At 53.9% G+C, this 24,058-nt stretch overlaps 1 protein-coding gene across 1 annotated transcript in view; it reads left to right on the top strand.

Moving 5' to 3' along the window:
- Positions 1-24,058, top strand: part of GTF2IRD1 (GTF2I repeat domain containing 1) — a 106,943-nt gene that overhangs the window by 69,906 nt on the left and 12,979 nt on the right. The window contains exons 21-23 of the mRNA XM_037051104.1: positions 492-575; positions 4,589-4,772; positions 5,319-5,347. Of these exons, the coding sequence (XP_036906999.1) occupies positions 492-575; positions 4,589-4,772; positions 5,319-5,347 (297 nt within the window). The remainder of the gene's footprint in view (positions 1-491; positions 576-4,588; positions 4,773-5,318; positions 5,348-24,058) is intronic.

The following is a 24,058-nucleotide window of genomic DNA, read 5'->3' as shown; positions in this document are numbered from 1 at the left end:
GTGCCAGGCTGTGATCTCCCTGGGGGCAGGGGCCCATCTGGGGTCCCCCTGGCACATACTGGCATACAGGCTCCATAACCAACACCCTCCGGGTCGGGGAGTGACCCCTGGGAACTGCTAGGCTGGCTCCCTGCCTATCCAGGGGCTGCCCAGCCATCTGAGCCCCTGTCTCCCCTGCTCCAAGCCCACCATGGTGCAGGAACTGGTCCTCTTCACAGTGTCTCTCACCTCCAGGGTTTGTTGATCACTGTGCTGGTGGTTCTCAAATTAACTTAATTTCCAACTCGTTGCTGGTGTCACAAGAGTGTGCATCCTTCGGAAAAACACATCTCTGTCAACATATTTGTTTTGGAGCGAGGGGCTCACTCCAGGGGTCTGATAACTGGCAGAGAAGGAGGAGGTCCCCATAAGAAGAAAATCATATTCCTTAAAATTCACTAAGTGCCTTTTAATTTAACAGCCCAAATTCATCATTGTTTTTCACTTTGCAGAGAATTATGACACCAGACTCTCCCGGATCGACATCGCCAACACGCTGAGGGAGCAAGTCCAGGACCTGTTCAATAAGAAATACGGTGAGGCCCGGGCGCCTGGGTGGAGGGAAGCCGCAGGGTTGGAAGTGAGGCAGGAGCTTCCCAGGGTCACCTCTGGGGAACCCTGTTACCCACCGACAAGTATCTCTGGAGCTCTAACCAGTGCCAGGCACTGGAGATACAGCAGTGAAGGAAACACGCAGTCCCTGCCCTCCCGGGCCCCATAGCTCAGTGAGGAGAGAGACATTCAGCACCGAGACACAGACTCTAATAACAGTGAGGAATTGTTCCACAAACATGCAGGAAAAGAGCAGGCTACTCGAGAGAGAATAACTTGGGTGCTTACCTTAAATTGGGGGCCGGGGAGGCCTCTTTAAAGAGAGCTGAAGGATGGTTAAAGAGTTAATTGAGCAGAATGTGAAGGAAGGACATCCCGGCTGAGGTAATGGACATGTGCAAAGGCCCTGAGGCTTTTCCTGAGAAGGGGAGAAAGCTGAAGTGTGGAGGTAGGGGGAGGAAGGACCCCCTGGAGCTGGCCAGGAAACAGAGCTGATCATCCACAGTATCAGCCTTGCATTTTGGGGGGAAGGGCTAAGTGACTGGATCCACTTTATTATACTTTTGAATATCTTCCTGGATGGGGCTCTGGCTGGTGTGGCTGAGTGGATTGAGCATCGGCCTGTGAACCAGAGGTCACTGGTTCAGTTCCCGGTTGGGGCACATGCTTGGGTTGTGAGCCAGGTCCCCAGTTGGGGGCGTGCAAGAGGAAACCAGTCGATGTTTCTCTTGCATATTGATGTTTCTCTCCCTCTCTTTCTCTTTCACTTCTCTTTCTCTAAAAATAAATGAATAAAATCTTTAAAAAAAAAAAAGAAAGTGCATGGGTGACAGAAGATGAGGATGGGTGATGAGACCAGCTCAGAGGTTGGAGTGGCAGGTAGGCCTGAGTGTGCTGTTGGGTGAGTCCCTGGCCTCAGTCCAGGAGGAAGGTGGATGGGGTAGAGATGTGCTCAGAGCGAGAATCCTGGTGCTAAATCCTCAGGCAGGAGGGAGGAGACCAGAGGCCTCCAGCTGAGTTGTTACTTGAGGAAAACAAGCTAGAATGATTTAAGATGCTTTTTGGTCTCAAGGAACTAAAACTGGCTTCAACAATAAAGGGAGTTAATGGGCTTAAGATTCAGTTACTATGACTACAGAAGAGCTCACCCCAAAACGTGGTGACCTGTAATAACAAGGACCAGTTATTATCTCTGATGTTGTCAGGGAGTCACCTCACTCGGGGTATTTCCCGAGGATGCCAGCAGAAGGTGGCTGAGGCTGGGATCACCTGGACAGCTTCCTGACTCACGTGTCTGATCCCTGGGCTTGGGCTGGGGAGACTGCCAGTGCTGGACATGCTGGGCCCCTCAGGCATCTCTCCTAATTTCTATGAAATCCCTCCACTCAGGCATTCCAGCATAGTAATTCCAGGGTAGCAAGATTCCTAGTTGTCAGTCAGGGCTCCTGAGGCACGTGTCCTGAAAGGGAGAGCCAGCTGGAAGCTATTGGCCTTTTGTGACCCAGCCCCAGAGGTCATGCCACGTCACCTCTGTTGTACTGTACAGGTCGAGGCAGTCACAGAGTCCCATGCCCAGTTCTCTGTGCGGAGTGTAGATGTTACACTGTAAGAGCAGCATGTGGGGTGGGAGAAAGGTCACTGCAGCTATCTTTGGACAGTACAGTGAGCCATAGCTCATAGCATGGGAGGTCCAGCAGTAGGGTGGCCTTCAGGGTCAGCTGGATCCAGGAGCCCAGGAATGACCTTGGTGTCTTTCCACAGTATGTATCAGCATCGTCTCAGGCTGGCTTCCTACCTGTTGGCAGAATGGCCATAGCAGGTCCAGACACCCCATTATGTGTGCACTCTGGGAGGAGGGAAAGGGCTGGCTGTTCCACGGGCTTTCTCAAGAGAGTCAGGCTATTTCCCAGAATTTGTTGAGCTGTCCCCTTGCTTCTCACTGGTCCTTGTTGAGTATCATGTCCATTCCTTACCCAATCGGTGTGACAGGGAAATGCCACTGCTCATTGGAATATCTGGACCGGTCACCATGATGGGGGAGGGGTAGAGCACATGGCACACCAGGGACAGGAGGCACACAAAGTGTCAGTCGGGGAGGAGGGGCAGCACAGCCACTGACGTGGGGAGTCAGAGGGGAGACGTAATGGGTTCCATTTGGCACGTGTGGGGTTAGAGGAGTGAGTGGAAACAAAGTGTGCTATTCAGAAAGGGGTCTGGATTGGAACCAAAGGGGTCTGGATTGGAACCAAAGCGTAAGCGTAGGTCATGGGAATAGAGGAGACACCACAGGGGGTGCAGAGGGGACAACAGAGGACCCAGACTGAAGGCCAAGAAGGCTGTGTTTCGAGGTCAGGCCCAGGAGGAGCAGGAGAGGCCGGAATGAGGGGACAGCAGGAAACGCGGGATTGTGGACACCGAGGAGAAGGCTTTTGCCAAAAGGGTACAAGTGTCCACAGGGTTTGCGACGCAGCGGCCGTCGGTCATTGTCGCGAGAGCCATCTTGGAGGCGAGAGGAGTGAAGGCAGTTCCCATTCAGGGATTACAGTCGTAAGTTTTCCGTCTGTCTGAGTCTTTTCATTTCAGAAAGGATCTCTGTGCAGTAATGGCACATAAACTAGTTTGCAAAAAGCACTGAGATATGGAGTTAAAAACAGACGGAAATGGTAGAGACAGGAAGTAGATGAGTGTTGGCCAGGGTGTTTGGACAAGGGGTGGAGGAGTGTCTGCTAATGGGCACAGGACTTCTCTTTGCAGTGATGCAAATGTTCTGGCCTTGGACTGTAGAGATAATTTCACAACCTCGTGAACATATTTGAAAAACCACTAAATTGCACACTTCAAAATGGTAAATTTTGTGGTGTGAGAATGAAATCTCGATCTTTCATAGGCTGAGGCAATGCACGAACCCAGGGGTGACGTGCAGATGCACGAATCCCGTACGTGCTAGAGGCAGGGCACACGGCAGGCTCCGAGTTTCCTAGGAGTCAGAGCAGAAGGGGGAATGAGGCAGGTTTCACCATCCCCAGTGTCAGGAGGTAAACGTGAGTTTATTGCGTGAGAGGGCTCAGCTGTTCTTTCTTGTGCGAGACCCTCAGAGATTTCAGCAGGGTTTCTCCATAAAGGGGCGTCCTGTGACACTGAGGATGGTGCTCTCAACCAGCCCCTAAGGGGGTCACAGTGAAGTCAGCCCTCTATCCCGGTGAGTCTCCCGCGGTGGGCCCCACCTATGTCCCGGAGAGCCATGGACATTCAAGTCATCCTCACAGCACCCAGGGCTATGAAATCGGTTCTTGGTTCTGTGGACAGGAGCCGCAGGAGGGCCAGCTGGGCAGTGCCTCTGGGGTGGCCACCGACAGCAGGCAGGAGGCCTCATCTGAGAGTGGGGCTGTGGCCACCCCCACCCCAGGACCGCTGCGAGGCCAGCTGTGAGATAAGTCTAGTCACTGGGATGGGAGTGCCACAGCCTGCATAGAGGCTTGGTGACAGGAATGAGACCCATGCCCCTCTGTGGAAAGAGGGTCCTGAGGTGTGAGCTGCTCCTTGGCTGGGCTCCAGCTGCCTTCCTTGCACCCAAATGCAGTCTGCCCACTCAGGCCAGGCCAGTCCCAAAGCAGAGTGAGGCAGAACCCTGGGGCTGATGGAGGGTCTGGCACCGTGGGAAGGGCCAGCTGTGCCCATAAGGTCCCATCCTGAAGATGGGCTTTCAGATTCTCAGACTAGGATGCTGAGAAACATCGGCCACTGTCCTCTCCCCAGCAGCCTTGGCCACACGTCCCCTGCCGACTCCTCAGCACAGCCCAGCAGACTCACACGCCACACCCCCTGGGGCCCCTGCACGACACACCCCTAACTCCCCCCACACTGACTGGGCCTTTCCTTGGTACCACATGGCAGATTTCTCTTTCACACTTGTGCACAGAGTACCTGGCACACCTCCACGTCCACACACCAGCCCTGCCTGTGGCTCCTAATGATAATTCCTCTGTGTCATCCACAGGGGAAGCCTTGGGCATCAAGTACCCAGTCCAGGTCCCCTACAAGCGCATCAAGAGTAACCCTGGCTCAGTGATCATCGAGGGGCTGCCCCCAGGCATCCCGTTCCGAAAGCCCTGCACTTTTGGCTCCCAAAACCTGGAGAGGATCCTCGCAGTGGCTGACAAGATCAAGTTCACAGTCACCAGGTACTCAAGGGAAGAGGAAGGGTGAGGAAGCAAGACTAGCATGGGTGTCAGCTTCCACCAGGGGACCCTTGGCCTTTCCTTCCATCAGCCCTGCCCTTCCTGCAAGACAATGCAGCTGTCCCAGTGCCATCCTGGGTCCTGGGGTTGGAGGGAGGACCGCAGGCCAGTCAGGGTGCAGAAGGTCCCACAGAGGTGAGACAGGCCACCATACCACAGCACCATAGCAGGGGTAGCTTCATGGGCACCTTCTACCTGCCCACAACACCTACACACTGCACTCCTAGCACCCTGGGAAAGGCGTGAGGCCCGCTCAAGTGGGGAGGAAATGGAGACTAGGTATTTGCCCAAGATCACAGAGCCGGCCAGGGCAGACCCAGCAGGTGACCGTCTGGTTACCCTTTTCCTGCACAATGTCCCATGCACAGAGGCCACCAGCCATCTTGTTACAATGGCAGATTCTGAGGCGGTAGGTCTTGGATGTGGCCCAAACATTTCTGATGAACTCTCAGGCCCTCCCGTGACAATCCCTCTCTGTCTCTCTTCCAGGCCTTTCCAGGGACTCATTCCAAAGCCAGGTAAGAGGCATTGGCTGGGGGCGAAGGGTGCTGCTTGGCGTAGGAAGCTGGCTGTGGTGCTGGGGGCCAGAGGCTGGAGCCAGGCTTACTGTGTGACACGGGCTGCGGGTCCCTGAAGCAGGAGCCAGTCTGCAGCCCTTCCGTTCTCCTTCTCACCTGGGCCAGAGAAAGGGGTGGGAACAGAACCCCTGTAGTGATGTGGTAGCTGATGTCAGGCCTCAGGGGAAAGCCAGACTTGGAAAGGGGAAGAGAGGTAGGTGTGTGGGGATCAGCAGCAGGGATCCAAGGCCCGCCTCAGTCATGTTTTCCCAGAGCTCTCACAGGTGTGGAGACAACGGGATAATGTCTGCGAGGTGGAGATGGTAGAAGTAGCAACAAAATGCATCTGCGGTGGCTCTTGGGAAAAGATTATTGGGCGTCAGACCTGCCGAGTGTGAGTTCATTTTACAGATGTTTCCGAAGACACTAGGGTTACAGCAGCAGGCACAGAGGAGGCGTCGCATTTGCTCCTTGGACCTGGGAGACAGGCGTGAGGGCCCGATGCACTCGGAAACAGAGGCTCAGGGTTTCAGTTATGTGCAGTGTGCCTGCGTCACACAGCTAGCAGGCGGCCTTTAGGTGGAACCAGGGGCCCCTGATTCGGACAACCACAGTACCAGTGAGTGCTTCCCCAAGAACCTGAGCACACTGCAGGCCTATGGCCTTGCACAGCTCCCCCTCGCTGGCCCAGGGAACCAGAACACACCTGCCCTGGTCCCACCAGCCTGTCCCCCAGGCTGCTCGGCCCTCTGTGGACCTGTCTGACTCCAGGACCAGTGGTTGGCAGCCTGTGGTTCACTTGCCTGGCTCCAGGCTGATAGACGTCAGTGCTGGTGCCACTGAGTCAGCTTCCTGCACCTGCCTGTGCCAACTTGGGTTTCAGCCTAAGTTGGTGTCCTTGCTGGGCCCCATCCCACCAGCAGCAGCAGGAAGCGTGGCCAGGCCTTGCTCTGCTGATAATGAATGGAAACGCAGTGAAGCCGCCCCTCGGCCTCCCCTTTGCTCCCCCTGTGCTCTCCAGCCCCTTTTCCTGGACGAAAGGGTCCCCTGGGAAGACTGAAAAGGGGTATGGACCTTTTGAATGAGTATGGAAAGAAGCAAAGTGAAAGTCACATATGACACATGATGTGTGCCAGGCTGTAAGTTCAGTGCGTTGCAGTCACCTTTTCCTGTGCCGCTTTTATGGAGTCAGGAACTTGAGTGACTTGCCTGAGATGCACCCCCTTGTAGTGAAGGGACTGTTGCCTCCAAAGCCCGGCTCCCCATGTTATGTTAGGGTGGCCCATGGATTATGGGCAGGTGGTATGGAGTGTCAGCCTTTAGAGAGAAACACTTGAGTCCTGGCTGGTGTGGCTCAGTGGATTGAGCTCCGGCCTACAAAGCAAAAGGTCACAGGTTCGATTCTCAGTCAGAGCACATGCCTGGGTTGCGGGCTAGGACCCCAGTTGGGAGTGTGTAAGAGGCAACTATTATCTCTCACACATCACGTTTCTCTCTCTCTCTCTTACTCCCCTTCCTTCCTCTCTCCGTAAAAACAAATAAAAATCTTTTAGAAAGAAAGAAATACTTGATGTAGAGGGTCAGCCAGCAGGCTTCACACAGACCCTGGAGTTCCTGGGTCCTTCTGAGGGTGACCTCTTTCACTGACCAAGGCTTACCCTCCAAGCAAGAAAGCTCAGCAGTTCATTTTGCCCTTTAAACAGCTTCATGAATCTCAACCATCACCCCACAGTCTCTCTGCCANCATCCTGGGTCCTGGGGTTGGAGGGAGGACTGCAGGCCAGTCAGGGTGCAGAAGGTCCCACAGAGGTGAGACAGGCCACCATACCACAGCACCATAGCAGGGGTAGCTTCATGGGCACCTTCTACCTGCTCACAACACCTGCACACTGCACTCCTAGCACCCTGGGAAAGGCGTGAGGCCCGCTCAAGTGGGGAGGAAATGGAGACTAGGTATTTGCCCAAGATCACAGAGCCGGCCAGGGCAGACCCAGCAGGAGACCGTCTGGTTACCCTTTTCCTGCACAATGTCCCGTGCACAGAGGCCACCAGCCATCTTGTTACAATGGCAGATTCTGAGGCGGTAGGTCTCGGATGTGGCCCAAACATTTCTGATGAGCTCCCAGGCCCTCCCCCGACAATCCCTCTCTGTCTCTCTTCCAGGCCTTTCCAGGGACTATTCCAAAGCCAGGTAAGAGGCATTGGCTGGGGGCGAAGGGTGCTGCTTGGCGTAGGGAGCTGGCCGTGGTGCTGGGGGCCAGAGGCTGGAGCCAGGCTTACTGTGTGACACGGGCTGCGGGTCCCTGAAGCAGGAGGCAGTCTGCAGCCCTTCTGTTCTCCTCCTCACCTGGGCCAGAGAAAGGGGTGGGAGCAGAACCAGTGACTGCTCAGCCGCACCAGCCAGAGTTCTGCAGGGAGGGGATGCATCTGTGCCCCCTTCTCCTGATGCAGGGGCCTGGCTGCCTTTGGTGAGCAGATAAGGTTGTCGGTGGGTTGGTTTCTAACCTTGGAGGAAGGCTGCATGAGGACCCGAGAGCATGGCTGTAGATGTAAGGGGTGCACACCGAGCCGTAGGTGGTCCAATGCCTCCACTACGTGCTCTCGAGGCATCCGTCCCCCTCCGTTGCCTCCATGGCCTGTGTCCTGGCCTTCCAACACCATGAGTGGGGCGACAGAGCCACCTGGTGAGCAGTAGGGCTGGCCAGGGCCTGTGTAAGGAGAGACAGGAGCCCTGCCACCTCGCCCCTGCCCCGTGCTCATGCCAGGCACCACTGCAGTGTGGAAACTAGCTGGCCCGCGCCCTTGGGTAGGCTGTGCCGATGAGGTAGGAATGGGTGGACGTCACAGCATGCCCAGATTGGAGGAAGCCCGCAGTACAGGAATCCGACTCCACAGTCCCAGACACATTGCATGTCACCCACCCTGACCCCTGTTCCCTGGAGCTGTTCACTCCCTGTGCCCAGGCCCAGCTTGGCCTCTGGGGATGGGTCAAAAGGGCATTGAACGGGAGGTGGGCAGGGCTTCCTGAAGGGTGTAGTGATGTGGTAGCTGATGTCAGGCCTCAGGGGAAAGCCGGACTTGGAGAGGGGAAGAGACTTAGGTATGTGGGGGGTCAGCAGCAGGGATCCAAGGCCCACCTCAGTCATGTTTTCCCAGAGATCTCACAGGTGTGGAGACAACGGGATAATGTCTGCGAGGTGGAGATGGTAGAAGTAGCAACAAAATGCATCTGCGGTGGCTCTTGGGAAAAGATTATTGGGTGTCAGACCTGCCACGTGTGAGTTCATTTTACACATGTTTCCGAAGACACTAGGGTTACAGCAGCGGGCACAGAGGAGGCCTCGCATTTGCTCCTTGGACCTGGGAGACAGGCGTGAGGGCCGATGCACTCGGAAACAGAGGCGCAGGGTTACAGCTATGTGCAGTGTGCCTGCGTCACACAGCTAGCAGGCGGCCTTTAGGTGGAACCAGGGGCCCCTGATTCAGACAACCACAGTACAAGTGAGTGCTTCCCCAAGAACCTGAGCATACCACAGGCCTATGGCCTTGCACATCTCCCTCCTCGCTGGCCCAGGGAACCAGAACACACCTGCCCTGGTCCCACCAGCCTGTCCCCAAGGCTGCTCGGCCCTCTGTGGACCTGTCTGACTCCAGGACCAGTGGTTGGCAGCCTGTGGTTCACTTGCCTGGCTCCAGGCTGATAGACGTCAGTGCTGGTGCCACTGAGTCAGCTTCCTGCACCTGCCTGTGCCAACTTGGGTTTCAGCCTAAGTTGGTGTCCTTGCTGGGCCCCATCCCACCAGCAGCAGCAGGAAGCGTGGCCAGGCCTTGCTCTGCTGATAATGAATGGAAACGCAGTGAGGCAGCCCCTCGGCCTCCCCTTTGCTCCCCCTGTGCTCTCCAGCCCCTTTTCCTGGACGAAAGGGTCCCTTGGGAAGACTGAAAAGGGGTATGGACCTTTTGAATGAGTATGGAAAGAAGCAAAGTGAAAGTCCCATATGACACATGATGTGTGCCAGACTATAAGTTCAGTGCGTTGCAGTCACCTTTTCCTGTGCCGCTTTTATGGAGTCAGGAACTTGAGTGACTTGCCTGAGATGCACCCCCTTGTAGTGAAGGAACTGTTGCCTCCAAAGCCCGGCTCCCCATGTTATGTTCGGGAGGCCCATGGATTATGGGCAGGTGGTATGGAGTGTCAGCCTTTAGAGAGAAACACTTGAGTCCTGGCTGGTGTGGCTCAGTGGATTGAGCTCCAGCCTACAAAGCAAAAGGTCACAGGTTCGATTCTCAGTCAGAGCACATGCCTGGATTTCAGGCTAGGACCCCAGTTGGGAGTGTGTAAGAGGCAACTATATCTCTCACACATCACGTTTCTCTCTCTCTCTTACTCCCCTTCCTTCCTCCCTCCGTAAAAACAAATAAAAATCTTTTAGAAAGAAAGAAATACTTGATGTAGAGGGTCAGCCAGCAGGCTTCACACAGACCCTGGAGTTCCTGGGTCCTTCTGAGGGTGACCTCTTTCACTGACCAAGGCTTACCCTCCAAGCAAGAAAGCTCAGCAGTTCATTTTGCCCTTTAAACAGCTTCATGAATCTCAACCATCACCCCACAGTCTCTCTGCCACTCTGCCTGCCCACCCACCCATTGGCTTTCCATTTACCTCCTCTGTGTACAGAGATGGGCCGTGGAAATGCTTTGTTTTCCTGCGTGGTGCGGGAGAGGATGGCAGGCTGGCTGGAAAAGGAGGTGGGAAAGTGGCCCTGGCCCCAGCCCTTGGGGCTGGAACTGCCAGCACCTTTGCAGGCATTGGCACCCATACCGGCTGGCAGCCTGGAAGGGCCGAGCAGACTGGCTTGCAGGCCAGCTCCAGGCCTACTCACGCCACTCGTCATGCTGGGCTGGGAAGGGGTCCAGGCTCACAGGATCCTCCAAGGGTTCACTAGAGGTCATTGAATGTTTTCTCTGCCCCAGAGAGGGCTGTTCCAAAGCTTCCATGAGAAAATCACTGAAGCCTGATACTGGCCAGCATCTGGGGGGTGGTGTTGGAACAGGAGCTCAGGTCTCGGGGGTAGGTGGAATGTTAGCAGGTGCCCTGGGCACGTTTCGGGTAGCCAGTGATCTCTGGGCAGCGTGCCGGCTGTGGGAAATCACAGGCTGGTGCTCAGACCCAGTTCAAGTCCCTGCAGCTCTTTTACGAGCCGTGTGACGGGGTTCACTGTTTCACATCCTTAAACCTACTCTTCCTCATCCATAAGATGGAGATAGGCATGCCTGCTTCCCCAGGTGATGTGCATTGGACAAATGGTGGGCAGTGGTGGGAAAGCTCCAGAGGACAGTTTCACTCTGCTGCCCTGGGGGGCTTTGTTCTGACACTGGAGTGAGATACTTGTAAAGCCTTCAGCCCTGGACCACCTGTGGGAAGTGCTCAGGCAATGGGGGTGGTGGTTATTTTTATTCCTGGGGCTCTGGAGGACTTCCTGGAGGAGGTGACATTGAACTGGGCCTTGGAGGTGCAGAACAGAATGTGGTGTGGGCACAGGGTAGAGAAGTGTTTCAGGGACATGGTAGGGCACCAGTAGGGGTGGAGCCCCTGGGGCCAGGAGGCCATGGTGATCATGACAAAGAGGCAGTCCTTTTCCCGGCACAGTGGGGACTTGGAGACTTTTTCTTTTCTTTTTCATTCTCTAAAAATAGGGAGTGGGCTTTAGTCTGCTTACTCAGAAGTATAAGACATGAACTTTTTAAGTTTTCCACAATGGAACTAGATTTCTACCTCCATTACATAGTGGCGGAAACTTAATCTGAGTCCATTTCGGATCCCCTTTTCCCTGGACTTGTGTCCAAGTGCCAGAGGGTTTCATAGTGCCAAAAGGTTAGGGGGAGGGTTCCCATCAGGTCTTACATGTCACGTGTCCACACTGGCACCCAGAAGACATCCATGGACAACTGTCCACTCAGGTGATTGGAGAGTTGCTCCTTGTTCCTACCCATTGAGGCTCCTCACCCAGGCCTGGAACCTTCCATGAAGCCCACCTTCGCAGCTACTACCTCGCTGCAGACTGCGAAACATTACCGGACTGGTGCCTGCAGAAGCCTGGCCAGGGGGAGTGCAGAACCCAGGAGCAGCGGTCAGTTGGGGGTGTTGAGGGGTGGGCCAGGGGTGAGGCTTGGGAAAGAGCGGAACTTCACTGGGGGTGAGGCTTCCCTAGGTAGGGGAGGGAGCCTTTTAAGGATGGCGGTCAGATTTTCTAGATCATTTATTGAAGGTTCCAGTAAAAGCCTTCCAGAAGAGAACCATCCCAAGAAGGTGAATCACAAAGGAGGCTATGCTTTGAAGATAACTTGGTCGTTAAATCTGGGGCTTTCACAGTGCAGGCTGGAATGGCAGGCTGGCCCAAAGTGGGGCGAGGGTACAGTCCTTCCTGGACCACTTTTGGTCTGAGTCCAAAGAGATGACTCTAGAAGGCTTTTAGTGTTGTCCCAACTGGGTACATATCTGCTCTCGGGCCTCAGTTTCCCCACTGGTGTTTGGTAGCCTTTCCAGCTCATGCTGAGTGGAGTCAGGCAACTAGCTAGAGAGGAAGACAGGCTTGGATTGAGCCNCACTCAGGGGAACTGTGGGTCTGGGGCTTCACAGGATCCCTGGGGGGGGTGGGGGGTGTTCAGGCTGGAGGGGTCTGGGAATGGTAGGGCCAGGCCCCCCACTTGTACTAGAGTAAGCTCCAGCCCTAACTTCAAGGGGCCGAGGTAACCCAGGCCTGACCCAGGGGTCTGAGCCATTGAGGCCTGCAGAAGTGCACGCTGTTGGTAGCTCCTTGATAACCCAGCTGGGCTGTCCCAGCTCACCCTCCTGCCTGCGGTAGCACTGAGGTAAAGGCAGGAGACTGGGCCAGGGGCCAGACAGGTGGGTAGCTGGGGACAGCAGTAGACGTCTCTGCTCTTCAAGCCCAGGTACCCATCCGGCTATCAGGAGCAAATGGGCCCCTGACAGGTAGGTGCACAGAGCGGGACTGCGGAAGGGGCTCTGGGTGAGCATGGCTGCACCCTCTGCACTCAGGTCAGGGTGACCTCTCCCCACATGCAGAGGGGTCCAGTTCCTCGAAAACCTGTGGCAGCCGGGGAAGCTGTTCAGGATGTATCGGGAAGAAGGAGAGGTGACTAAAGAAGCAGCAGGCCTCTGCCCAGGCTACAGATGTAGTAATAACCACAGAACATTCTAGTAGGTCATTAAAACCTCAAGGAAACCACAAATACACCCCTGTGGTGACAATTTTGAAAATACAGAAATCTACCCAGATAGCTGTTCATTTTTATGGTGATATGTTTCTTCTAGATTTTTCCACGGGCTTATTAATTCTACATCTCATCGTTGTTCTGTCTATAAAGTTTACATAGAGCCCTGGCTGGTGTGGCTCAGTGGATTGAGTGCCAACCTGTGAACCAAAGGGTTGCCAGTTTGATTCCCAGTCAGGACAAAGCCTGGGTTGCAGGCCAGGTCCCCAGTAGGGGGCGTGCATGAGGCAACCACACATTGATGTTTCTCCCTTTCTTTCTTCTTCCCTTCCCCTCTCTAAAAATAAATGAACCTTTTAAAAAAATTTATATACACACAAACTTAAAACAGAAGCATTTCCCCATGTCTTTGAAATGCTTTATAATATTCCCTCATCAGGCATCCTCGTAGTTGTATAACTTAACTACCCTGTACTCCAACTCTGGACATTTGGGCAACTCACACTGTGCATACGTCATATCCACATCACAATTATGATTTGCCAATTACATAGACTTCCCTTACCAGCACATGTGCTCTCTCCCAATAACCTTTCTTACAGGAAGAAATTGAGACTCTGAGATGTTAAGGGACTTGTTCAGGTCACTCATCACTTGCTCATCTGCCCTCCCACCCTTCCCAACGCTGTCCCAACCTTTCATCCCCATTGGATACTTCTTTGCTGCCCCCTTCTGGCTGCCAGCATCTATAACATCAGTCCTACCTATGTAAGCCTTTGGGTTCATTTATTTGTACAACAAAAGATATACTGAGTGCGTGCTCTGTATCTAACAAGATATGGTAATACAAGTCACTCCCCTAAGGTGCTTATATTCTTGTGGGGGAGAGAGACAGAGTAGTATATTCAGTGGTGACTAGTGCCATGCAGACAAATATTGATGTAACAGAGACAGGACCTTCAATTGAGAGGGCAACATACAGAGTTATAGACTAAAAGGAGTGAGGGTAGAGGTTATGTAGAAATCTGAGTCAGAACAACCGGGGTGGCGGGGTAGCAGTCGGTGCAAAGGCCCAGGGGCCCTGGACACAATTTGAAAGTAGAGCCAACAAGATTGCTGATGCAATGGGGTATGAGAAAAAGGACATTGGGGGAAGAACAAGCTTTCCTCTATGCTCATTGTTCTTTTAGCTTTTGTAATAATTAAATAGACATGAGAGATACTAGCAAGAGAAGAAAACCCAATGTGGCATGTGCGTGTGAAGGAGAACGCTGCATATGTGAGTCAGGTCTCACGAGCAGGAGAGGTTCAGAGATAGAGAGGGGGATGAAGGTACTCGAGTGGTCCTGAGCTAGAGACGAGGCAGTGCACCTGGGGGGCTTTAGGGAGTCACTGCAGCATGGTCAGAGCAGACATCCAGGAGATAGAAGTCCGCCCTGCCCTGGAGATGGGTCAAACGCAAGTATTGTAGTTGCCTTTGGCTCAGCCAAAACAATCTGCATACCACGGAGGCACATCTAGGCCTGACTCATTTTGAACCCCCACAACATCAAGATTTTTCCTTGAGCAGCTGGGGGGCGGGCAGAGTCGGAGTGGTGGGCAAGTGTGACCCCCAAGTGGACAGGCAGGTGAGGCAGTTGGATCCACCAACCAGGGAGGGTCTTGCCAGACACAGGCAGCTGGGAGCCATTCTATATTGGTGTTACAGGACTAGATCACAGTGAGGATGAGTGCAGTCCACTCTGGAGAGGTCCGAGGAGAAGCCTTCTGGTATGTAGGTGTCTGGAAGATGAGAAGGAGAGACAGGTGGATCACCTGTAGGGTGTGGTGTCCTGGGAGCCAAGTGAGGCGCTGCTGAAGGAGAGGGATCACTGGGGCCAGATGCTGTGCAGGGGTTAAGTACCGGAGACCTGAAACAGGACTGGGGTGGTGAGCTGCCCAGAGGTCCCAGGAGGCCTGGTAAAGAGCAGGTTCGGGTAGGGTGGGAACATTTTTGGAGCAGTGGGCTCAGGAAAGAAGAGAAATGGAACTGGCCAGGGACAGATGACCTTTTAGGGGCAGAAAAGAGATGGGGAGGGTTTTAGAGGTAGGAATGGCAACAGCATGATGGTAGAAAAATGAGTGATGTAGCAGAGAAGGTGGGAAAAACATCAAGAAGAGGGCTATGCCCCCAAGAGCCAGGTCAGACAGAGGGAGTGGTAAGAGCTTGTGCAAGAGCCCCTCGGCTGACTCCTTAGAGGGGTGCGGGAAGGGTGACAGGAGCTGAGGGCTCTAGGTCCCAGTGTAGGTAAAAGACTGAAGGTGAGGGCTTGAGAGATGGGAAGGGACTGAGGAGGATGCATGATTCGGACAGCATGGAAGGGCCACTGCTGTTGATAACCAAAAGATTAGATGTGGCAGGAGGGAGGAGAGGAGGTTGAGGCAGAGGGCCAGGGGCATGCAAGGCTTGTCTGCATGCACGTTGAATTCCCAGGGAACATGAGGGAGTAGTGTTTGCTTCCTGAGCTGCCACCGCTGCTGTGAGTAAATTCACTGCCACCTGAAGGCAGAGCCCACCCTTCTTCTCCCTCAAGGGAACCAGCTGCATTTTGGGGTCCGGTCAGGGCAAGCCACCCAGGAAGCTGGGGAACTCCAGACTGGGTGTGGCACCACAAAGGAAGGGAGCTATGAACTGAGCACAGCCAACCGTTGCTGAGCCCAAGGCCTGCCAGGCCCTGTGTCTTCACACAAGACTGTGAGGTCGGTGCTATCATCATTCCCATTTTGCAGCTGAGCACACTGAGACTGAAAAAGGCAAAGTCACATAGTTAGCACAGGGCCCGCGTCATATGAAGGTCTGTGGTGTTCTGGCACCTGAGCAGGGGGTGCTGGGCAATAGAGGAGGAGGGGCCAGAATCCTTAAAGGCCTTGACCCAAACCCTGGAGATTCATGCTTTTTGTTTTTGTTTTTGTTTTTTGTGGTCTGGTCTGATGGGATCCCCTGTGCATGGTCCTACGGTAACCACGGTAACCACATTTACACCCACCTTAGGTGGATTGCAGCAGGCAAACTTATGCAATGAAGCTAGGCGTTGGGCTTCAGGACCCAGAGATGGGTGGAGTTAGGACCTAGAGGTAGCAGCAGAGTGTGAGGAGGGAGGGAAGGCAGAAGGTTCTGGAAGGGTGATTGTAGTACCTGTGCCCAAGGCTTGATCCGAAGCCCTGTGAGAAAACCAGCAGCACATGTGAAGTTCACGGGTGTTGAGTTGTGCTTAGAGCTGCCAGCATGGTGATGGGGCGGGGTACGGTCAGGACGAAGGTGGCAGAGGAGAGCCCAGGGTACAGCTACCTCCAAGGGACCTTGAAGGAGCAGAGCCTGTGAAGAAGCAGAGGAAGGTGGGGCCCAAGGAAAGGAGGTGGAGGAGTTTGTAAGATGAGCCAGTCTGGCGTGTNAGGGAGCCTTTTAAGGATGGCGGTCAGATTTTCTAGATCATTTATTGAAGGTTCCAGTAAAAACCTTCCAGAAGAGAACCATCCCAAGAAGGTGAATCATAAAGGAGGCTATGCTTTGAAGATAACTTGGTCGTTAAATCTGGGGCTTTCACAGTGCAGGCTGGAATGGCAGGCTGGCCCGAAGTGGGGCGAGGGTACAGTCCTTCCTGGACCACTTTTGGTCTGAGTCCAAAGAGATGACTCCAGAAGGCTTTTAGTGTTGTCCCAACTGGGTACATATCTGCTCTCGGGCCTCAGTTTCCCCACTGGTGTTTGGTAGCCTTTCCAGCTCATGCTGAGTGGAGTCAGGCGCCTAGCTAGAGAGGTAGACAGGCTTGGATTGAGCCTTGGAGGACTGGGGGGGGTGGGGGGTGGAATTTCAGGCCTCCACTCAGGGGAACTGTGGGTCTAGGGCTTCACAGGATCCCTGGGGGGGGGTAGGTGGGGGTGTTCAGGCTGGAGGGGTCTGGGAATGGTAGGGCCAGGGCCCCCCACTTGTACTAGAGTGAGCTCCAGCCCTAACTTCAAGGGGCCAAGGTAACCCAGGCCTGACCCAGGGGTCTGAGCCATTGAGGCCTGCAGAAGTGCACGCCGTTGGTAGCTCCTTGATAACCCAGCTGGGCTGTCCCAGCTCACCCTCCTGCCTGCAGTAGCACTGAGGTAAAGGCAGGAGACTGGGCCAGGGGCCAGACAGGTGGGTAGCTGGGGACAGCAGTAGACGTCTCTGCTCTTCAAGCCCAGGTACCCATCTGGCTATCAGGAGCAAATGGGCCCCTGACAGGTAGGTGCACAGAGCGGGGCTGCGGAAGGGGCTCTGGGTGAGCATGGCTGCACCCTCTGCGCTCAGGTCAGGGTGACCTCTCCCCACATGCAGAGGGGTCCAGTTCCTTGAAAACCTGTGACAGCCGGGGAAGCTGTTCAGGATGTATCGGGAAGAAGGAGAGGTGACTAAAGAAGCAGCAGGCCTCTGCCCAGGCTACAGATGTAGTAATAACCACAGAACATTCTAGTAGGTCATTAAAACCTCAAGGAAATCACAAATACACCCCTGTGGTGACAATTTTGAAAATACAGAAATCTACCCAGATAGCTGTTCATTTTTATGGTGATATGTTTCTTCTAGATTTTTCCACGGGCTTATTAATTCTACATCTCATCGTTGTTCTGTCTATAAAGTTTACATAGAGCCCTGGCTGGTGTGGCTCAGTGGATTGAGTGCCAGCCTGTGAACCAAAGGGTTGCCAGTTTGATTCCCAGTCAGGACAAAGCCTGGGTTGCAGGCCAGGTCCCCAGTAGGGGGCGTGCATGAGGCAACCACACATTGATGTTTCTCCCTTTCATCTTCCCTTTCCCTCTCTAAAAATGAATGAACCTTTTAAAAAAATTTTATATACACACAAACTTAAAACAGAAGCATTTCCCCATGTCTTTGAAATGCTTTATAATATTCCCTCATCAGGCAGCCTCGTAGTTGTATAACTTAACTACCCTCTACTCCAACTCTGGACATTTGGGCAACTCACACTGTGCATCCGTCATATCCACATCACAGTTATGATTTGCCAATTACATAGACTTCCCTTACCAGCACATGTGCTCTCTCCCAATAACCTTTCTTACAGGAAGAAATTGAGACTGAGATGTTAAGGGACTTGTTCAGGTCACTCATCACTTGCTCATCTGCCCTCCCACCCTTTCCAACGCTGTCCCAACCTTTCATCCCCATTGGATACTTCTTTGCTGCCCCCTTCTGGCTGCCAACATCTATAACATCAGTCCTACCTATGTAAGCCTTTGGGTTCATTTATTTGTACAACAAAAGATATACTGAGTGCGTGCTCTGTATCAAGCAAGATATAGTAATACAAGTCACTCCCCTAAGGTGCTTATATTCTTGTGGGGGAGAGAGACAGAATAGTATATTCAGTTGTGACTAGTGCCATGCAGACAAATATTGATGTAACAGAGACAGGACCTTCAATTGAGAGGGCAACATACAGAGTTATAGACTAAAAGGAGTGAGGGTAGAGATTATGTAGAAATCCGAGTCAGAACAACAGGGGGGCAGGGCAGCAGTGGGCTCAAAGGCCCAGGGGCCCTGAACACATTTTGAAAGTAGAGCCAACAATATTGCTGATGCAATGGGGTGTGAGAAAAAGGACATTGGGGGAGGAACAAGCTTTCCTCCACCCTCAGTGTTCTTTTGGCTTTTGTAATAATTAAATAGACATGAGAGATACTAGCAAGAGAAGAAAACCCAATGTGGCATGTGCGTGTGAAGGAGAACGCTGCATACGTGAGAGTCAGGTCTCACGAGCAGGAGAGGTTCAGAGATAGAGAGGGGGATGAAGGTACTCGAGTGGTCCTGAGCTAGAGACGAGGCAGTGCACCTGGGGGGCTTTAGGGAGTCACTGCAGCATGGTCAGAGCAGACATCCAGGAGATAGAAGTCCGCCCTGCCCTGGAGATGGGTCAAACGCAAGTATTGTAGTTGCCTTTGGCTCAGCCAAAACAATCTGCATACCACGGAGGCACATCTAGGCCTGACTCATTTTGAACCCCCACAACATCAAGATTTTTCCTTGAGCAGCTGGGGGGCGGGCAGAGTCGGAGTGGTGGGCAAGTGTGACCCCCAAGTGGACAGGCAGGTGAGGCGCTGGATCCACCAATCAGGGAGGGTCTTGCCAGACACAGGCAGCTGGGAGCCATTCTATATTGGTGTTACAGGACTAGATCACAGTGAGGATGAGTGCAGTCCGCTCGGGAGAGGTCCGAGTAGAAGCCTTCTGGTATGTAGGTGTCTGGAAGATGAGAAGGAGAGACAGGTGGATCACCTGTAGGGTGTGGTGTCCTGGAAGCCAAGTGAGGCGCTGCTGAAGGAGAGGGATCACTGGGGCCAGATGCTGTGCAGGGGTTAAGTACCGGAGCCCTGAAACAGGACTGGGGTGGTGACCTGCCCAGAGGTCCCAGGAGGCCTGGTAAAGAGCAGGTTCGGGTAGGGTGGGAACATTTTTGGAGCAGTGGGCTCAGGAAAGAAGAGAAATGGAACTGGCCAGGGACAGATGACCTTTTAGGGGCAGAAAAGAGATGGGGAGGGTTTTAGAGGTAGGAATGGCAACAGCATGATGGTAGAAAAATGAGTGATGTAGCAGAGAAGGTGGGAAAAACATCAAGAAGAGGGCTATGCCCCCAAGAGCCAGGTCAGACAGAGGGAGTGGTAAGAGCTTGTGCAAGAGCCCCTCGGCTGACTCCTTAGAGGGGTGCGGGAAGGGTGACAGGAGCTGAGGGTCCCAGTGTAGGTAAAAGACTGAAGGTGAGGGCTGGAGAGATGGGAAGGGACTGAGGAGGATGCATGATTCGGACAGCATGGAAGGGCCACTGCTGTTGATAACCAAAAGATTAGATGTGGCAGGAGGGAGGAGAGGAGGTTGAGGCAGAGGGCCAGTGGCATGCAAGGCTTGTCTGCATGCACGTTGATTCCCAGGGAACATGAGGGAGTAGTGTTTGCTTCCTGAGCTGCCACCGCTGCTGTGAGTAAATTCACTGCCACCTGAAGGCAGAGCCCACCCTTCTTCTCCCTCAAGGGAACCAGCTGCATTTTGGGGTCCGGTCAGGGCAAGCCGCCCAGGAAGCTGGGGAACTCCAGACTGGGTGTGGCATCACAAAGGAAGGGAGCTATGAACTGAGCACAGCCAACCGTTGCTGAGCCCAAGGCCTGCCAGGCCCTGTGTCTTCACACAAGACTGTGAGGTCGGTGCTATCATCATTCCCATTTTGCAGCTGAGCACACTGACACTGAAAAAGGTAAAGTCACATAGTTAGCACAAGGCCCGCGGCATATGAAGGTCTGTGGTGTTCTGGCACCTGAGCAGGGGGTGCTGGGCAGTAGAGGAGGAGGGGCCAGAATCCTTAAAGGCCTTGACCCAAACCCTGGAGATTCATGCTTTTTGTTTTTGTTTTTGTTTTTTGTGGTCTGGTCTGATGGGATCCTCTGTGCATGGTCCTACGGTAACCACGGTAACCACATTTACACCCACCTTAGGTGGATTGCAGCAGGCAAACTTATGCAATGAAGCTAGGCGTTGGGCTTCAGGACCCAGAGATGGGTGGAGTTAGGACCTAGAGGTAGCAACAGAGTGTGAGGAGGGAGGGAAGGCAGAAGGTTCTGGAAGGGTGATTGTAGTACCTGTGCCCAAGGCTTGATCCGAAGCCCTGTGAGAAAACCAGCAGGTTTTTTTTGAGTTGTGCTTAGAGCCGGCAGCATGGTGATGGGGCGGGGCACGGTCAGGACGAAGGTGGCAGAGGAGAGCCCAGGGTACAGCTACCTCCAAGGGACCTTGAAGGAGCAGAGCCTGTGAAGAAGCAGAGGAAGGTGGGGCCCAAAGAAAGGAGGTGGAGGAGTTTGTAAGATGAGCCAGTCTGGCGTGTCGGGCTGCTGTTTGGAAATTTTAGAAGAGCTGAATCCTGGGCAACAAAAGCGGGACCAAAGAAATAAAGAACATTCTAGAACTATCTTCAAATAGTGGTGGCTTTGGGCCCTGGCCAGTGTGGCTCAGTTGGCTAGAGTGTCGCCTTGTAACTGAAAGGTTACAGGTTCGATTCTCAGTCAGGGCACATACCTGGGTTACAGGTTTGGTCTCTGGTCTGGACATGTACAGGAGGCGACCAGTCAGTGCCTCTTTCTAAATTGATGTCTGTCCCTTCTTCTCTGTCCAAAAGCAATGAAGGGAATAATGTCCTCAGCTGAGGATTTCTTAAGCAATACCTAGGAAGGTAGGGAATCCCCTGTTCCTGAAGGGAGGCATTTGAGCTGAAGTGACCCATCCATTCACCAAAGAGGCCACTTCCCACAGGGCGACCACACTGCAGGAGAGGAGGGAGGAGCTTTCCGAGACAGAGCTGCCTTTGGTTGGTGCATCGCCCACCTGCCTGGCCAGACTGGAAGGGGAGCCCAGGCCTTTCAGAACCAGGGAAGGTGCAGGGGGAGGGGCCTGCCCCCCACTCACAAAACGAATTATGTCCCTTTGCTGCTCAGCTGCCAGCTTCCCCACAGCTCCTCTGTTCTGGGAACCAAAGGATAACCAGAGTCCCAGGCCTAACTGCCCTGCCCCAGCTTCCTCTCCTTTTGGTTCCCCGAACCCCAGCCAAGTAGTCCTCCCCACCCTAGAGCAGGAGCTGGCGCCCCAGAGATGCAGCAGAGCCGCTGACTTCCTGTCTGACTCCTGCAAGTCCGGTTTTCGTGCCTGGGCTTCAGTTCACCTACTAGTTAGAAAAAGCGCACACCAGGGTCCATCCAGGAGCACACAGCCAAGGCAAGGAGGAGAGGAATGAATGGCCTGTGCAGGCAGGAGGTTGCAAGGCGGAGAGGCCGGCCAGGCCTGGGCATGGAGGGCCTGGATTGCCTGGCTTTGCAGTGTTGACTAGACCCTGCAAACCTGACCTTGGCAAGCTCTTCCGCTGATGTCCCAGAAGCCAGCGCTGAAGTTCTTGGCTGGCTCAGCCTTACCTAGGAAGTCGTCACACAGTCTATTTCATAAATTCTGTTTTAGTTTTAATTTAAGGAACTGCAGTGCGTGTTAAATGACACTCTGCTGAGGAAAATAGGCAATTCTATTCCACTCACTCCCCCCCGCCCCGCCCCGCATTGCCTGAGTCCCAGTTTGAGAAGCTCCACTGTGGGTGAAGGGCTGTGACCCTGTTTTCAGGGAGGGTATAAATAGGGAAAAGCTCTAGCCTCAGATGGGATGACAGACACCTCTAGTCCTTGTCCTCACTGGGGCCCTGCTAGGTCTGTCTCCTCTGTGGGGCCCCCTGTCGTTCAGCAGGTGCTGTGTGCAGTGAGCTCACTGGGAAGAGGCCCCAAGCTGGCCCAGATGCCAGGCTGGAGGAGAAGAGGAACAGGGCCCCTCTGCCCCTTCGGACACTATTCTACCGCGTGGAAGCTGTGTGATCTTAGAGAAGTTAACTGTAATCTTGGACAAGTTAACTTACTTTCTGTGATCTTGGATAAGTTAACTTGCTGCCTGAGATCTCAGATAACTTACTACCTCTGGGCCTGGAGGTTAGGTGGAGCAGGAATGCCCTCCGCAGGGTCACTCCCCGCTCCCCTCGGGCTTCTCGGCCTTCTCTGCCTTCTCTCCACCCTCCCAACTTGGTCAGGCTCTAGAGAACTCAAAATAAAACTGTCCTTCTCAAGTTTCTGAAGATACTCAATTCTAGCACCAGCCACATGTTTCTCCACTTAATTATCTCTGCTTGTCTTTGCTAATTAGGCTCCAGCAATGATCTTCCTCTGCCTTCCTGGGAGGAGCAGGCATCTGCTGGGTGGGGCCTGGCTGCCAGGCCCAGAATTGGCCTGCTGCCTCCTTTCTTCCAGGGGAGGCGCTCATTGGGTACTGGAATGTCCTGATGTCAGGAGGCCCCGCCCTTTCTCTCCCCACCACAACCCTGGTGTGTGGGGGCTAGGCTGGGTCATTGGAGTCCCCTCCTGCCCCTGGGTTGGTCAGTGGTTCCCAGCCCTGGCAGGTGGAGGAGGGGACCTGGTGGGGGTGGGGGGGTTCCCACAATTATTAGAGAGGGGCCTCCCGAGGCCCCAGAAGGTGCAGTGGGGGGCTTCTGACTCTTCTGCCACATTCCAGAAAACCTCAGTGAAGAGATGTCCCCAGCTGGGACCACCCAAGCTGACAGGAACAACCATGGCCTTTATTTGGTCTGGCATGAGATCAGCTGAGGGGTCACCAGGCTCTGCATGCTGAACAGAAGCTCTTGCTGGCGGCTAATTGTGTCTTTGAGCCATAAAAGTGGAGGTGTGGGGGCGGGGCACTAAGTAAGGCTCAGCACATGGCGTTTGCCATTTACCAAGTGGGCTCAGTCTTTCCTACCTCTTGTCCTGGTGACAAGAGGCCTCATGGTGGGGGGTGACGTGCAGCCCTATGCCTCTGGAGCTCCGAGGCATGGGGACCAGGACAGCACAGCCCACGCAGGGGCACACCTTCATGGCTTTGGGAGCCTAAAGCAGTTACTTAGTCCATGAACAGCTCCCAGATGTCTATGGGGCCAGGCACTGGACTGGGTCCTGGGCTTTTAATCAACACTAACTTTTTAAAAACCCTGCCTCACAGAGCTTACGTTCTGGTGTGGATGCAGAGGATAACCAATGTGTGAAGTAAAAAGCAACTTAGATGTAGCACTAAGGAGAAGCAGGGAAGCTGATGAGAGGTTGTGTTTATATTTAGGAACTTGGAACAGATGGGTGGGTGTCCAGGAAAGGCCTTTTAAGTAAAGGCCTGAAGGGGGCAGTAGTGAGCTGGGAGGGCAAGAAAAGCACTGCAGGCAAAGACTACAACTGCAAAGGCCTGGAGATCACCTGCCAGGGTTTTGGAGGAAGGCGGTGGGGGAGGTAGTAGGAGATGAGGTGGAGATGGGGAAAGAAGGCAGATTGTGGGCCTGGATAAGAATGCTGCCTTTTGTTCCAAGTGAGCTGGGAGCCAGTGCAGGCTTCTGAGCAGAAGAGAAAAAGCATCCAATTTAGAATTTAACAGGATCGTTCTGGCTGCTGCGTGAGGACAGACAGGATGGAAGCAGGGAGAAATGTCAGGAGGCGAGGCCCAGTGGTGAGTCATTGGCTCCAGGTGTATTTTGTAGCTAAAGCCAACAGAACTTGCTGGCATGGCTGTGAGAGAGGAGTCGACCTTGACCTCGGGGGTGTGGGCTGAGCTGGATGGACAGAGGTGCCTGTAGCTGAGATGGCACGGTGGTGCAGGGGGAGGCAGCTGGGAGGGCTGCAATGTCAGGTGCTCAGTGTGTGGCATGTTCAGTCTGGGGTGTCAGCCAGTAGCAGGTCCAGGCACAAGTCGGGAGCTCAGGGAGCAGACCCGGCTTGAGGTGTAATTGCAGAGTTTGAGGAGTCACAAGCACATTGCTAGTATTTAAAGCCCTAAAACCAAATGAGATCATTGGACGTGAGTCA

The sequence above is a fragment of the Sturnira hondurensis genome, unplaced genomic scaffold (genome assembly GCF_014824575.4).
Source record: "Sturnira hondurensis isolate 20B ecotype Veracruz unplaced genomic scaffold, ASM1482457v3 Scaffold0007164, whole genome shotgun sequence".
In the NCBI taxonomy this organism is placed as follows: Eukaryota; Metazoa; Chordata; class Mammalia; order Chiroptera; family Phyllostomidae; genus Sturnira; species Sturnira hondurensis.
Note: the sequence above shows the minus strand (reverse complement) of the source record. Positions and strands in the feature narration are given on the sequence as shown.